General features: G+C 38.5%; 1 protein-coding gene across 2 annotated transcripts in view; it reads right to left on the reverse strand.

Annotated features, from left to right (window-relative positions):
* Positions 1-14,152: 14,152 nt before the first annotated feature.
* SLC15A5 (solute carrier family 15 member 5) overlaps positions 14,153-15,763 on the reverse strand; it is a 93,967-nt gene continuing 92,356 nt past the window's right edge. For both annotated transcript variants that reach the window (XM_088025559.1, XM_028119678.2), the window contains one exon: positions 14,153-14,300. In XM_088025559.1, coding sequence (XP_087881685.1) covers positions 14,153-14,300 — 148 coding nt within the window. The remainder of the gene's footprint in view (positions 14,301-15,763) is intronic.

Raw genomic sequence — 15,763 nt, forward strand, 5'->3', positions numbered from 1 at the left:
AGCCTAGCTGGATATAGTATTCTTGGCTGCATATTTTTCTCGTTTAGTGCTCTGAAGATATCATGCCAGTCCTTTCTGGCCTGCCAGGTCTCTGTGGATAGGTCTGTTGCCAATCTAATGTTTCTACCATTGTAGATTACAGATCTCTTTTCCCGAGGAGATTTTTAACTTTCTTTTTAAAACTTTTACTCTGGGGCACCTGGGTGGCTCAGTTGGTTAAGAGACAGTCTTTACCTCAGGTCATGATCCTGGAGTCCCAGGATGGAGTCCTGCATCGGACTCCTTGCTCAGAAGTCTGCTTCTCCCTCTGACCCTCCCCACTCTCATGCTCTCTCTATCTCATTCTCTCTCTCAAATAAATAACATCTTTAAAATAAAATAAAACTTTTACTTTGTTTAGTAAGAAAACTTAACATGAGACTGACCCTGTTAACAAAATTTTAAGTGTTCAGTACATAATTGTTGAATATAGGTGCAATGTCTTACAGTAGATCTCTAGAGCATATTCATGTGTTTAACTGAAAGCTTGTGCTGATTAGTAACTTCCTATTTCCCCTTCCCTCAGCCCCTGGTAATCACCATTCCATTCTTTGAGTCCATGAGTTTGACTATTTTTGTTTTTTTCTCCCATTCTGTAGGTTTCCTTTTCATTCTGTTGATTGTTTCCTTTGCTGTGTAGAAAGCTTTTTAGTTTAATGTGGTCCCACTTGTTTATTTTTGTTTTTGTTGCCTGGTATTTATGCCATATCCATAAAATCATTACCCAAACAAATGTCATTAAACTGTTCACCTGTTTTCTCGTAGGAGTTTCACAGATCCAGGTCTTACATTTAAGTGTTTATCCATTTTGAGCTGATTTTTATGTATGGTGTAAGAAAAGGACTAACTTCATTCTTTTGCATGTAGATACCCAGTTTTCCTAACACCATTTATTGAAGACACTATCCTTTTTCCATCGTGTGTTATTGGCACCCTTGTCAAGGATCAGTTGATCCTAGATGTGTGGATTTATTTCAGGCCTCTCTATTCAACTTCATCGGTGGGAATACTGTAGTTTTGTGATATATTATGAAATCAGGAAGTGTGATGCCTCCAGCTTTGTTCTATTTCAAGTTTGTTTTGGCTATTTGTGGTCTTTTGTATCAGTAAATTTTATAATTTTTTCCCTATATCTGTAAAAGATTGCCATTGGTATTTTGGTGGATGTTAACGATTGATAATAATAAGCCTTCCAATCCATGAATATGGCATTTCTTTCCATTTGTTTATGTTTTATTTAATTTCTTTCATCAATGTCATGTTTCTAGTATACACGTCTTTCACTCCTTAATTAAGTTTTTTACTAAGTATCTTATTCTTTTTGTTCTTGTAAATGAGATTGTTTTTCTAATTTCCTTTTCAGATAGTTTGTTGTTAGTATATGAAACAGAACTAATTTTTATTTGATGATTTTGTATCCTGCAACTTTACTGAATTGGTTCATTAGTTCTAAAAAATTTTTTTACGGAGTTTTGGGGTTTTCCATATATAAGATCATGCCATCTACAAACAAAAACAATTTTACATCTTCCTTTCTGATTTAGATGACTTTTATTTCTTTTTCTTGCCTATTTGGTGTTGCTATGATTTCCAATACTATGTTGAATAGAAGTGGTGAGAGCGGGCATCCTTGGCTTGTTCCTGATCTTCGAGGAAAAGTTTTCAGTGCTTCACCATGGAGTTGGACTTTTCATACATGGATTTTATTTTGTTGAAATATTTCCTTTCTACTTCTAGTTTGTTTAGAATTTTTATTATGAAAGGATGTGTTGAATTTTGTCAGATGCTTTTACTGCATCTTTTGAGATAATCATGTAATTTTTATCCTTTATTATGTTAATGTGGTGTATCAAATTAATTCACTTTCATATGTTGAACTGTCCTTGTATCCCAGGGATAAATACCACTTGGTTATGGTGATCTTTTCAGTGCGGTATGGTGGATTTGGTTGGCTAGTTTTTTACTGAGGATTTTTGCATCTACATTTATCTGGAATATTGGCCTGGAATAATTTTTTTTTTTTTGGTACTCTTTGTCTGGCTTTGCTGGCAGGGTAATTTGGCTTCATGAAATGAGTCTGAACTGTTCTCTACCCTTCAAGGGTTTGAAAGAGTATGAGAAGCATTGGTATTAATTTTTCTTTAAGTGTTTGGTGGAATTTGCCAGTGAAGCCATCTGGTCCTGAGCTTTTCTTTGTTGGGAGGTTTTTGATTATTGATTCAACCTCCACACTAGTTATAGGTCCCTTCAGACTTTCTGTTTCTGTATGACTCAGTCTTGGTGGGTTGTATATTTCTAGAAATTGATCCATTTTCTCTAGGTTATCCAGTTTGTCGGTGTCTAATTATACATAGTGTTCTCTAACTTCCTTCCTATTTCTGTGGCATCAGTTGTAATGTCTCCTTATTTCTTTCCCAGGCAAGTGGCATCTACTTTACTGTGGAATTTATTGCTATGAACTCCCCTAAGTACTGCTTTTGCTGCATTCTCTAAGTTTGGGTATATTGTGTTTTCACTTTTGTTTGTCTTGATGTATTTTATAATTTTCTTTTTAAATTTTTTTTTGACCCAATGGTTGTGAAAGAGTGTGTTGTTTGTGTAGCATAATGTATAAAATTGTTGCATCACTACATTGTATGTCTGAAACTAATGTAACATTGTGTGTCAACTATACTTCAACAACAAAAAAGACCACGTTGCTTATTTCTTTAAATTTAAAAAAAATTTATATTATTATTATTTATTAGAGAGAGAGAAAGAGAGAGCACGAGAGTGGGGAGGGTCAGAGGGAGAAGCAGACTCCCCGCTGAATGGGGAGCCTGATGCAGAACTCAATCCTGGGACTCCAGGATTATGACCTGAGCCGAAGGCAGTAACTTAACCAATAGAGCCTCCCAGGTGCCTCATGTTGCTTAATTTTTACATATTTGTGAGTTTTCCAGTTTTCCTTCAGCTGTTGATATCTAGTTTAGTTCCATGTGGTCAGAAAAGATGTATGGCAAAACAGTAATCTTCTTAAATGTGTTAAGACTTATTTTCTGACTTAACATGAGATCTATCTTAGAAAAAGTCCCAAGTGCACTTGAGAAAAATAGTTTTTTTGCTGCTGTTGAGTACAATGTTCTGTATAGGTCCATTTGTCTACAGGTTAGTCAAGTACTTTATTCCTTATTGATCTTCTGTATGGATGTTCTATCCATTATTGGAATTAAGGTATTGAAGTATCCTACTATTACTGTATTGATGTCTATTTCTCTTTTCAGTTTTGTCATTATTTGTTTTATATATTTAGGTGCTCTGATGTTGGGTGCATAGATACTTATAACTCTTATATCTTTCTGTTGAATTGACCCTTTTGTGACAGTTTTTGCCTTAAAGTCTATTTTGACTGATATAAGTATAACAATCCTTCCTTTATTTTGGTTACCATTTGCATGGAATTTCTTTTTCTAATAGACAGCATATAGTTGGATTTTGTTGTTCTTTATCCATTCGGCTATTCTATGTGTTTTGTTTGGGGAATTTAATCTATTTGCACTTAAAGTAATTATTGTTTAGGAAAGATTTATTATTGTCATTTTGTCATTTGTTTTCTGTTCGTCTTTTAGTTCTTTATTTTTTCTTCTCCTGTTATCCTCCTTTGTGTTTTGTTGATTTCTGTATTGATACCTGTCTTTTGCTCAGGAAAAATAGAAGAGTTGAGTGAGGATGTGGTGGGAATCACCACACTGTCTTTCAAGTTCTTGATAGTGACACTAATTTCTGCAATTCCTTCAGGAATGTAGTATTGCTTTTGGTTTACTATTTGCCTCCATAGAGGCCATTCTAATGGATTCCATTTGGCCTTTCTCACCATAATAACCCTTATTCTATAGGTCACGGAGCTAATGTGGGCATTATGCCAGCTGCTAAGTATGTCTGTTCCAATTATTCATTCTGGAACTGGAGAAATAATCGCAGAATGGGCTTGGGGACCCACTGACACACTGTGAGATAGACCTAAGACTCCATTGATCATCTGGCACCTGTTAGTCCCTACTTTGTCTTGTGGGCCACAGTGATATTTTGGGTCTCCTGGAATGAGTGACGGTTCAAAGCCAGTATCCAGTAGTCTGCCTGATGTCTGATTATTTCCTTTCCCCCCATGTACAGGCACCCTGGTAAAAGGCAGTAGATCCCTTTTGGAGAAAGCTGGGAGGAAAATTAACAGTATTGCTTTTCTGTAGTGTACTGTGGTTCTTTCTCAAGGGGACCTGGACTCCCCTTCATCCAGGTGCTCTGGGTCTATAAACTGGCTCAAGCCTGAAAATTGACCAAATGGCTATGACTCTCTGTTTGATGATCCAAGTTAGATTTTTGTTCATTTGACCTAGAATTTTTCTGCTTATACAGAGTGAATAAAATTTGGTATTTCATGTCTAGGAATATCAATTCAAACCTCTTAGCTCATCTTTTTCTTGCACTACTTTGCCCAGCAACATTAGGAATAACCAGCCAATGTCATTTTATTCATTAGTTTTAAAAAATACTCAAAAATATCATTACAGAGTTACCTAGTTTCTTGATTCTTGTAAGTGGTTGATTAGGAATATCCCATGCAGATGTTTTGGCTAGGTCATGCTGTGTTCTCTTTACTATTGGAAACAGAGTCATTAGCATCTTTACATCTAGTCAGGTTAGAGAGCCAATTCCAGAAACTCTGGAACCAATTCAGAAAACTCATTCTTAACATCCTGTTCCTCTAGAACCACTTTTAGTACCAAAATCTGTATTAGTCAGGGTTCTCTAGAGAAACAACCAATAGGATGTACATATGGAGATTTATTATGAAGACTGGCTCACACAATTATGGAAGCTGAGAAATCTCACAACTTGTTGTCTGTAAGTTGGAGACCCAGGAAAGCCAGAAGCCAGTGGTATGATTCTAGTCCAAGTCCAAAGGCCTGGGAACCAGAGGTGCAATGGTATAAATTTCAGTCTGAGGGCAGGAGACCAATGTCCCAGCTCTAGACCGGTAGGAAGGGAATGAATCCTCCCTTCCTTCACTTTTTGTTTTATGCAAGCCCTCAATGGATTGAATGATGTCTATTCACATCGGAGAAGACAAACTACTTTACTGAGTCCAGTGATTTAAATGCTAATCTCCTCTGGAAACACCTTCATAGACAAACCTAGAAATAATGTTTAATCTGGGTACTTTGGAGCCCAGTCAAGTTGACACATAAAATTAACCATCACAGTTTCTTTCCATCTTATATACTGATTATCTGTGTGAATTTCTAACTCCATTTGTAATTCAGTTATGAGTACCAAGGAAGTGAAGACTTGCTAATTGTGCATCTGGAGAAATTCCAAATTCCATGAAGTGAAGACTTGTTATGATGAATCAACAGGGACTTTTTGTTCTGATAAATGAGATTTCTACTTCTCCATCTCTTCTAGCTCTCAAATTGGAAGAGTTCAGGGTCTGGTATCAAGGTGATTAGTATTAATAGGTAACAATTTTATTTGGAGTAAAATAAGTAGGAAAGACAGAATCTTTTTAGTTTTCCTGAAATAATGGTGAGGAAAATCATATTAATTAAAATATGTCTGTGACTGGTTTGGGGAGTATAGAAGATACCCAGTGAATAATTGCTGATTAAAGAGGAGGAAAAAATAGTAGCTGATTCATTTTTACTGATCATCTCTATGTCTGAGGGTCTTTGCCACATGCATTATACATGTTGACATACAAAGTATTGTGAAGAATATGTTCTTACCCTATTTTGCAGATGTGGAAACTAAGGCTCAGAGAGATTAAATGACTCATCAAAGGCTGTCCTGCTATTAGCATGTGGAGACTTAATTCAATTCCAGTCCTGATTTCAAAGCCTATGTATTTTTTACCCGACCAGCATTTCCAATGTATAACAAAGAAGATCAATGCTGAGAAGTAGTCTCTGAGTAAAAGATTGTGTGACTACATGAATTTAGAAAACTCTGGATAGGAAATTTGTTTCTTAGCAATTCCCAATGTATGTAATAAAGCTTCTGAGAAGTCCCGAGGAAATCAAACTAAATTGTTTGCTAAATCTAGCATTTGACTATGGACACTTTTGTTCTTTCATATTAATTCTTTGGAAAATCCATGGTTTACTGAGCTAGGCTAAGAGTCAAAAGTCATGGAAGCTTCAGTAGCTAAACAGGTGTTTATCTATGGGTAAGTTGGATCACCTCCTTCAGCCTGGATTTCCTCATTTATGAAATAAAAAATTGGCCAGCTATTTCATAACATCTTTTTTAAGTATAAATGATTGATGACTCGGATTCTATTTTTTTTTAAAGATTTTATTTATTTATTTGACAGAGAGAGACACAGCGAGAGAGGGAACACAAGCAGGGGGAGTGGGAGAGGGAGAAGCAGGCTTCCCGCCGAGCAGGGAGCCTGATGCGGGGCTCGATCCCAGGACCCCGGGACCATGACCTGAGCTGAAGGCAGACGCTTAACGACTGAGCCACCCAGGCGCCCCAGACTCTAATTCTTTTTTAACATTAACAAAATCCATTGTGCCTTGTATAGATCACCAGCAAGGTGTCTGAAATCTCCGTTCAGTTTCCTACAGGACACCTAAAATTCACTATGTACAAACATATTCATATCCTGTCCCCCCACCCTCTTGTATTTCTTTATTTCTCCATATATTAAGTGGCATTAATAGTCACTTAATTGCTTGTCAGGAACCTGTTGATGATCCTGGACTCCTTTCCCTTTGTCATTACAGATCCAATCAGTATTAAATGTGGTAATTAAATGTGTGGGTTTCAGTGTGAGACTCTAGAACTCCCAGTTCTAGTTGTAGGAAAATGGGCATGTAGCTTTACTTCTCTGTGTCTCAGTTTTCTTATGTAAAAAATGAACAAAATAATTCCAAGTTCATAGAGTTTTTGTCAAAAATACATGAGATAATTAAATGCACAGTAGAGATCCAATAAATGGGTTCTTCTTATTATTCTGCCTTTGAATTTCTTCTGTTCTTCTCCCCTTTCCCATCCCCAGTACTGCCACCATAACCTCAGACCTCATTATCATACCAATATTCACTTATAGGTGGTCATCAACCTGGGCTAACTCTTGTCTGGCTCCCACCAATTTAGCCTCTATATTTCTGATGAGCATTTTTTTTTTTTTGATTTACAAATCTGTCATATTATTCTGCTCTTGAGACTTGCACTCCAGTCCAACAACTGTCCCAGTCAAAAGTCCAAATGACTTGTAGTTCTCAGAATAAGTTGTGATGTTTCACACTTTGGTAATTTGCTTGTGCCACTTTCTAATGTTACCTGAAATGCTCCTGGCACTGCCCTTTGTTTGTCTAACACATATCTGTTCATCTTTAAACTAAAAATGTCCACACTGACGTTTCTGGTCCCAGATGAATTTCTAGGATCTTGCTACTTCTCATGCAGAGATGGAGACTATTACTTTTCTTTTTAAATCTAGGCAACACTTTCTGACATCCTCAACAAACAAAATCAGCATGGGCGATGCTGTGTAGCCCCTGAGGTCATAAAAGGCAATAGGGCTTATTCTTGGCTTTTTTTGTGTGTATGTGTGTGTGTGTGTGGGGGGGAATACTTGCTCTTGGATATCAGCCACCAAGTTCCAAAGCCCAAAGTAGTCCATGTAGAGAGATAACATGAAGAAGTCCACATGGAGAGGAAGAGAGGCTCCTAGCCAATAGCCAGCATCAACTGAGGGCTGGATCTCAATCTCTCTTTCTCTCTCCATATGTATGTGTGTGTGTGATATATATATATATGTATGTGTATATATATATATATATATATATCTCACACACACATACATTTTATATATATATGTGGTCTCTATATTCTCTCTATATATACATATGTATATAGCAAGATCAAGATACAATATATAGAGATATGATGTGTGTATATATATATATCATTTATATGTATATATATGTTTATCATATAAATGTATGCATGTATGTTTGTATATATGTGGAGACAATATATCTCCACAAAATATATCTGCACAAAAATCTCTGCCTTCATGGACCATATATTCTCTATAGCCTGTGGCCATGTGTAGGAAATAAGGATACTGTCGTAAAAGAGATGTCCTCAATGAAGCAAGAAGAGAGGAAACTATCCTTTTAGAGAGATTTACTCATTAATGTGAAAAATCATTTACAATTTAGCATGAATTAGAAGAGCAGGCTGGAAGGAGAGAAGCCCTTGGATTTTTTCCACCTGCTCATCTAGCCAGTGAACTTCATGGACAGTTATGCATTCAGGCTTCTTTGTAATTTAAGCCTTCTCTTGTGTGCTGCATATGGCGATCTGGGCTAGCCGTATGGGATGTGACTCCTGCTTCAAGAGTAATGCTGAAGTTTGTCGCACTCACTGCCGTGGTGGGAAGCAGACTGTTGTTGAAGCGTTATTATTAATGAGGATTACTGCTGGACAGCTTGAACTAGAGGATAATTTATTCTCCGTGAACTTCTAATTGCAGTAAAATGGTTCGTTCACTGCCACACTTGTCCATCTTGTTGGCTCCTGTCTTTCAGGCATGGTTGGCTGTAGTGAAGTAAGGCAGAGCTGCACAAGAAACAAAAGTCTGCATTTCTGGAGACACCGTGGAAACCGGTCAGAGAGCTTTAACTTGTGTAAGAGAGGCTTGGGAAAACGATGCAAAGCATTCTGGCATTCTCACGGGGGTGATAATCAATTCACAGGAACCGAGGCACCTACTACGCGCGATACATTGTGCCGAAATGGGAAATGAGTTTCCAGATGGCCTCTCACTGCTCTCGCTTTTGAAGCTCACACTTTCTCTCTGGCATTTCCGCGACAGAGCTCTTTCTCTTCTTTTAAAATGTAGCATACCCTTTCCTTTCTCTCATTTTGCTTCCAGAGATTGCTTTGCGAAAATGAAAACTGCCCATGATAATGACGTGTATACTTTCTCGGTGGTATCTTTGATGTTATGGTGGTTTCCTCCTGATTTTTGCCAAATTTCTGCCTCTCATCGTTTCCAGTTTTCTCCAGTTTTTATCCCTGGTAGAACGACTGCCTTGCTGTTTGCATAAATGTCATTAAATGTGCTCCTGACTTGCTGTTACCGTGGAAATAGAGGCTTGTCATAGACTCATTACTATATTTATAAAAGATTTGGTCACTTGTGGTTTCTAAGGCTTAAGAAACAACTGGATTCCCAGCCAATAAAATGATCCAAACCTGTCTAAGATGGATGGTAGATTAGGGTTTGGGTGCTATTATTATTTAATAGTAAGGTCTCTGAGTGGACTGTTGACAGGGTATCACCTGGGGAAGTGATCTTGGCTGTCAAATAGCATCCATTCTACTGTAGACCATCTTAATGGGACACTCAGCCAGAGGGGGGTGGGGGCAGAAAGAGACAGAGAGAGAAAGAGAGAACAAGAGAAAGAAAAAGACAAAGAGAGAGGGATAGGCAGAGAAAGACAGAGAGATTGAGTCTTGCCATCACTATCATTGATTATCTTTGACAGTTTCACACTTACTGGATAACAGGCCTGGAGGAATCCCAGGAAATGTCTGTAGAGATGCTAAGGAAGTAGAGAGCCTAGTTGACCTCAGGCTCCCATCTTGATCTAGCAACTAGTGCTTTATGTGAGGAACAGATGGCTTACATTGTGATTTAAGGACCACTGGGAAAGTAGCCATACAATAGTTATTGGATAGATGTACCTATTTACTGCCACAGAGCCTGAAATTCTGGCCTTGGAGTCATGCCTTTGGCTTTAAGCAGGAGACAGTAATTATTCCCAGAAGGGGAGGGTAGGAAGCACAAGTTAGGGGTGTTAAGAATTGCTCGTTGAGAATCATTCTAGCCATTACTTATGGAAGAAGTCATATTCTTACATGTCAGGACAGAAAAAGATTGGAATCCATTGGGCTAAGGCATTGCCTTCCCTGGAATCCCCCTGAGATTATATAAAAATCTACTGTAGAGAACAGCCTACTGGGAGGCAGTGTATCGAGAGGGCTAGACCTTGGATTTTGTAGCCAGACTCCCTAGGTCTAAATTTTTGCCCTGTCCATAGTGCCTGTATAATCTCTGGAAAGTCATTACCTTCTCTAGGCTTCATATTTTTTATCTGTAAAATGGATTAACAATTGTACTTAGCTCATAGGGTTATTGTGATGATTAAATGAGCTAATACATCAAACTGTTCACTTAAAGCAGTGTCTTACACTGAGCAAGTACTACAGGAGTCTACAGTTATTAATATTTTGGGGGGTAAATTTGTTTTTTTCCAATTGTTGTTTTCCAAGGCAGTTTGGAATTGACTGGAGCACATCCAGAGCATTTTGACGAAAGGAGAAGGAAAAGATGTTTTGAGCCCAAGATCCCCACCCCCCCACCCCAGTCACTCTGGGTGGCTCTTTTCAGTGGGGTGCTTCTGACAGCCTAACGGCCACGTAGGACCGTGCATGACCCCACAAAACCTGAGTGAGGGAGAAGAGATGTGAGAAAGAGCCCTGTTTTTTGTTAACCATTTTGTCAGGATCTCTAAGCCCGCCATAATCTCTCTTCTCGTTCTGTGTTTCCTTTTAGATGACGTAGAGAGCGATTAGTCTAAGCGGTTGGTGATGAGCCTGTGTTGGTGACATTGTGAGTGCTGTTTATAGAAGTTGCTGGCACTTTAGAGACAGAAAGACCAAGGTTCAAGTTCCGTCTGTGACGTCTACTCTCTCTGTGAGTCTTGATAAACCACTTAACGTGGTTAAGTTAAATTATCAAATGAGCTGCAATCCCTCATTTACCAAACGGGCTGCAATCCCTCATTTACCAAACGGGCATGCCAAAATGTGCCTACCTCCCAGAGGGGTGGCACTAATCAAATGTGATGATATGTGTGACAGCAACCTGTAAACTGTAAAGGGTGACATAGATGTGAGTTGTTATTATTCGTGGTTCCTTTAGTTTCCCTGTTCTCTACAAGCGGCCCTGCCTTTTAGCAGCACCTGTGTGCTGTCATCACTTGGCTGTTGATTTTATTTGAGGGCTTCACTCGTAAGCCTGTAACTGGTAATTGTACTCCGGCTTCTCTTGCCGTGGAGATGGTACATGCCCGTTGCTGGACTGGTTCAGGGAACCAATGCTGAAGCTCTGTTTCCATAAGACAAGGAATCCTGACAGTGCTCGGGAGGGGTGATGCTCTCTCCTCCAACTGTGAATCACGCCGTATTAAAAGGAAACTTTTTGGAATCATGAGCTGTTTTGGGGTGATACCGTTTCTCTGATGGTCGATAAAACAATTTCAGAAACCAAGAGAATTAGAGGTTGGCCAGGGTGGAATGAATGCTATAAATCAAGATTACCCGAGGGGATAGGAGAGATGAGGGGTTAGGTTGAGTAAGGGGATAACAAGGGGAAAATATCCAAGGAGCTTGGAAAAATTTACCAACGGGCAACAGCCGATTTTTGAGTACCATGGAAGAAAAATCATTCTGATGGAAACATTTTCACTAGCAGATTCATGTACTAAGATTATGGTTTTCTTAATTTTGCATACCGGCTCAATGCAGTGACATTTGGCTGCCTTGGATTGAAGTGTTACAAGAAAAAAAAGGAAGAGGAAAGAGATGTCACTGTCAGTTGTGGACAGAATCAGATGGGGTCAGATCTGTGCTCTGTGGGTCACAGAAAACATTTTCAAATACCTTGCCTTTCAGGTCTCGATCATGGACAAAAATAGAGCACAGAAGGTGCTTCTTAGGGAAGACTTCATTTTCCCGATCTTTCACAACTGAAAAGTGGAGCAAATGAGTATCTGGGTACAGACCCTTGGCACCAAGTGACTGGGAGTAAATGGGACACTGCAGGGACACAGAACTTTGCCCGCCACTGAGCATATTACCCGAGAAATACAGTACAGACCCAGCAGGCTTCTGCAAACAGCACATCCCTTTAAGTTAATTGGTGTTATATAGAAGCTGAAATGCTCCGCTTATTTACAAAGCTACAGATTTATGTAAAGCAAAACCAATTACACTTAATGCCTAAACTATTCCAGGTGCTCAATGATAATGTTGCTAGGCTCTAGAGAAGAGACTGCGGTGTGAATGCATCCTGTTCCGAATGGAGGCATGTGTAGTTACTGCAATTCAGCTAATCACAAGTGTCAAGCCCAATGTGAGAATTCTAAGCTCTTTTGGTGTTTGCTTTGGGTCAACTTTATAATTCTGTAGATCTCCTTTCATCTCTAAGGACGAGTGAAAGCATAATGAGCACTTTTTTTCCTGTTATCATGTAGAAATTAGGGAGATGAAGGCAAATAAAAAAAAAAAAACTACACACGCATCAAAATAAAACAGACCCTTATTCTAATGTTGAGAGAGATTGCCAGAGCTCCTCACTTGGATTAAGGTGAGGTGGTTAAAGGTTTCTTGATATTTTGGATGTTCACAAAACCCAAACTGCAAACGTGGCATTTGACATTTTGCCGCAAAGAAAACCTCTAAGACATATCCAGAGGTTGGCCTCACCATTTTGCCAGAGAACAAATACAAAAAAAGAAAGATTTGGAAAAGTTACAGGGCAAGAATTCATGTGTGCACGAGCTAGTCTTTTTATTTGTCTGCAAAATGAACAAGCAAACAAAAATTTGTTTGAGTAAGAGAAACACCTGGTGCTTTACAGCTGCTCTTTTGCAATTAAAAATGCATATCATATCTAATCAAGATGAATAAATCTTTTATTCTACAGATCTAAAATATTTTAGGTATACCCAAGGGAGGTGCTTAATTGCAGAACCATTTGCAATCAGGAAACCCACCTATCCTATCCACTATGAACTGTCCTAGAAAGCAGTGGTGCTTATACTTTAGGCAGTACAAGAATGATTTGGCTGTGTATGTTAAAACCACTGATTCCTGGAAAAAGAGTTGGTTAAAGCAGTCTTTGGGAGGGGCCAGAAAATTTTCCTAAAGCAGGTGACTCTCAACCAAACGTTGACAAGCACTGCTGCAAAGGCATGGGGCATAAGTTTATTTTATATTAGTTTATTATTATTATTTATTTTTATTTTATTTTTTTAGAGAGGGAGAGACAGGGAGTTGGGGAGGGACCGAGGGAGAGAGAGAGAGAGAATCTTAAGCAGGCTCCACACCCAGTACGGAATCGGACGCGGGGCTTGATCTCACGATCTTGAGACCATGACCTGAGCCGAGACCAAGAGTTAGACGCTTAACCGACTGCGCCACCCAGGCGCCCCAGTTCATTATATTTCATATGAGTTTCCACATTTCTTTGTTTATACAGAAAGAATTTCTTTTGGAAGATGATTTTGTGAATGGTTCTGAATTGGTAGCACTGCAGACCAAGAATGTCAATTAGGTTAGGGAAATGCTTTAAGCGTCTCTATTTGATTTATCACTTACCCTCTTAACACTCATTTCCCCTTCTCCAATTTTCCTTTTTCCTTTAATCATTCCTTCATTTACCTTTATTTTATAACTTCTTCAGTATGTGAATATTCTTTCTTTGTTAAGGACCTCAATTTTAGTTAACATTGCTTTTCAATTCGGAGAAAATTTCCTTAGTTCATATCCATAATGTAACATCAAGATCAGATACAGTAAAATGATGTATAGACTTATTATTTAGTCAGACATAGACAGTATATGCTCCCAAGGCCTGGCATGTAATAAGTGCTCAATAAATGTATAGAAAGGAGGAATGTTAACATACGATTATTTTGATTCTATTAGCACATTAGAACTAACAGTTATAATTTATATTGCTCTTAGTGGCTGAACCAGTATTGTAAGAAGTTGTAAAATATTGTAACATACATGAAATTGTCATTTTGTTGTCATGGAGTAATCACAGGCTTTGAAATTAACTGTAATGTATAATCTGTTAATGCAAAAGCATTAATAGGCACAATAGTTTACTAGAGGAGTCATATTAGTCTTTATAAATAAAGTACACAGGTAATACTTGTGAAGTCACGCCCATACATATTAGTTCTTAAACTAAAACGCATAAGATGTTCAGCTGAAGAAAACAATGAATACTTTGCTCATAAGACAGGTAGAGTCAAATATAGTTTCATAGGGCTGTCTCCCAAAGATCAATACTTGAAGAAAATTCCTGCGTACTGCCATAAAATTTCAGAGACTTTTCATGGAGGAGAAGTGTTTCTTCAAGATTACTTCCACTCATGTTCTGGGCATTAAAATGATTTAGATTACAATACCTAAAAAAGAAAGAAAGAAAGCTTTTTTTAGGACCAGATGTAGATGACTTGATAAATCATTTGCTTTCTTCCTGTGCTTGTCTACCTTTTATTATGGGTCCATAGATACTCGCACAACAGTGATGATTATTTAAGAGCGCTGCTCACCAGAACAGTCTTTACAGAACGACAAAAGGAGTTTTAGGACATGTTAAGGTGTCTCATAAGGACCTTTAGATGGCGCTCTTTTACAACCTGCAATGAGTGGGACAAAGAAACAGACTGGAAAGTCTGAAACCCTATCAACTTGACAGAGTTCATGGAGGCCTGGACTCATGAAATGCTCATCAGATGTACGAGGGATTTGTAAATTCAGTGTTGAACCTATGTGGAAAACACCATGGTCAAAGAAGAAATCCATGACTACATTTCTAGAATGCGTACTCTTTACTCCTGACCCGAGGAACACCTGGTCTTCCCGAGTGTCCTCTAAGGGCCAGGCACCAGGCTAGGCACTATCCCCGCCCTAACTTACTGAATGAATTCTCACGCTAACCCCGGAGGATGAAATTATCCCCATTTCACAGATAGGGAAACTAAACGTCTAAGAGGGTAAACAACTCCCTTGGGGTTCATATGAATAGTAGTCGCAGAGCCTCGGTTTGGAATCAGAGCTCCTTATCCAGAATCCTAGCCTTTTGGCCCTAAAAACATGACTCCTAAAGACGCACATTGTCTTAAACACCTTTGAGTCAGCTTCTGGAGGATTTGAATTTCAGACTGCTTTCCTCCCTGCTGTGTTCCTAGTGCCTTGACCAGTGCCTCATACACAGCAGATGCTCAAAAATATTTGTTGAACAAATGAATATGGGCTACAAGTTCAATTTTATCAAATACACGTAAGCCTCTGAGGTCAGACATCTATTTCTGATGTGTAAAAGTTTCCAAAGTTCAGTTTACCTTCTTTTCTCTCTCAGTATATTGCGCTAAAAGTATCTGTAAGAGAAGAACATGCTTGAATAACTGGTCTTTTGTCTCTGATTTATGTTGCTTTCAATAATTGTTACAGGTTATGCACAAAAGATTACTGGTATCACTGACAATATTAGTGCAATGATATCAACTTTAAGACGTGTTTTACAACATTGGGGGAACAGTGGTGTTACAAAAACGAACACCCCTTTGCTCTCCCTCCTTAAAACATCTGTAACATCTTTTTATTTTAGCATCTAATGTGGGATACATATTTATATTCAGCACTATAGAGATGTTTATATAATACTTTTCAGCTAGGGAAGCCATTTCATCTACCCACTTCCTTCACCCCCAACCTGGAGACCCTCAAGTATGACATGTTACCCTGGCCCTATTTCAGATTTGATGGAGGAGGACTCTCATAAAGACAGAGTCAGAGGTCTGTGTTTTGTTTGTTTGTTTGTTTGTTTGTTTGTTTTGGGGTATGTGTGTGTGCGTGTGTGTGTGTG

This window comes from Eumetopias jubatus, unplaced genomic scaffold, assembly GCF_037043125.1.
Source record: "Eumetopias jubatus isolate StellerSeaLion01/CBP00866 unplaced genomic scaffold, mEumJub1_p1.0 scaffold_8, whole genome shotgun sequence".
NCBI classification, from domain to species: domain Eukaryota; kingdom Metazoa; phylum Chordata; class Mammalia; order Carnivora; family Otariidae; genus Eumetopias; species Eumetopias jubatus.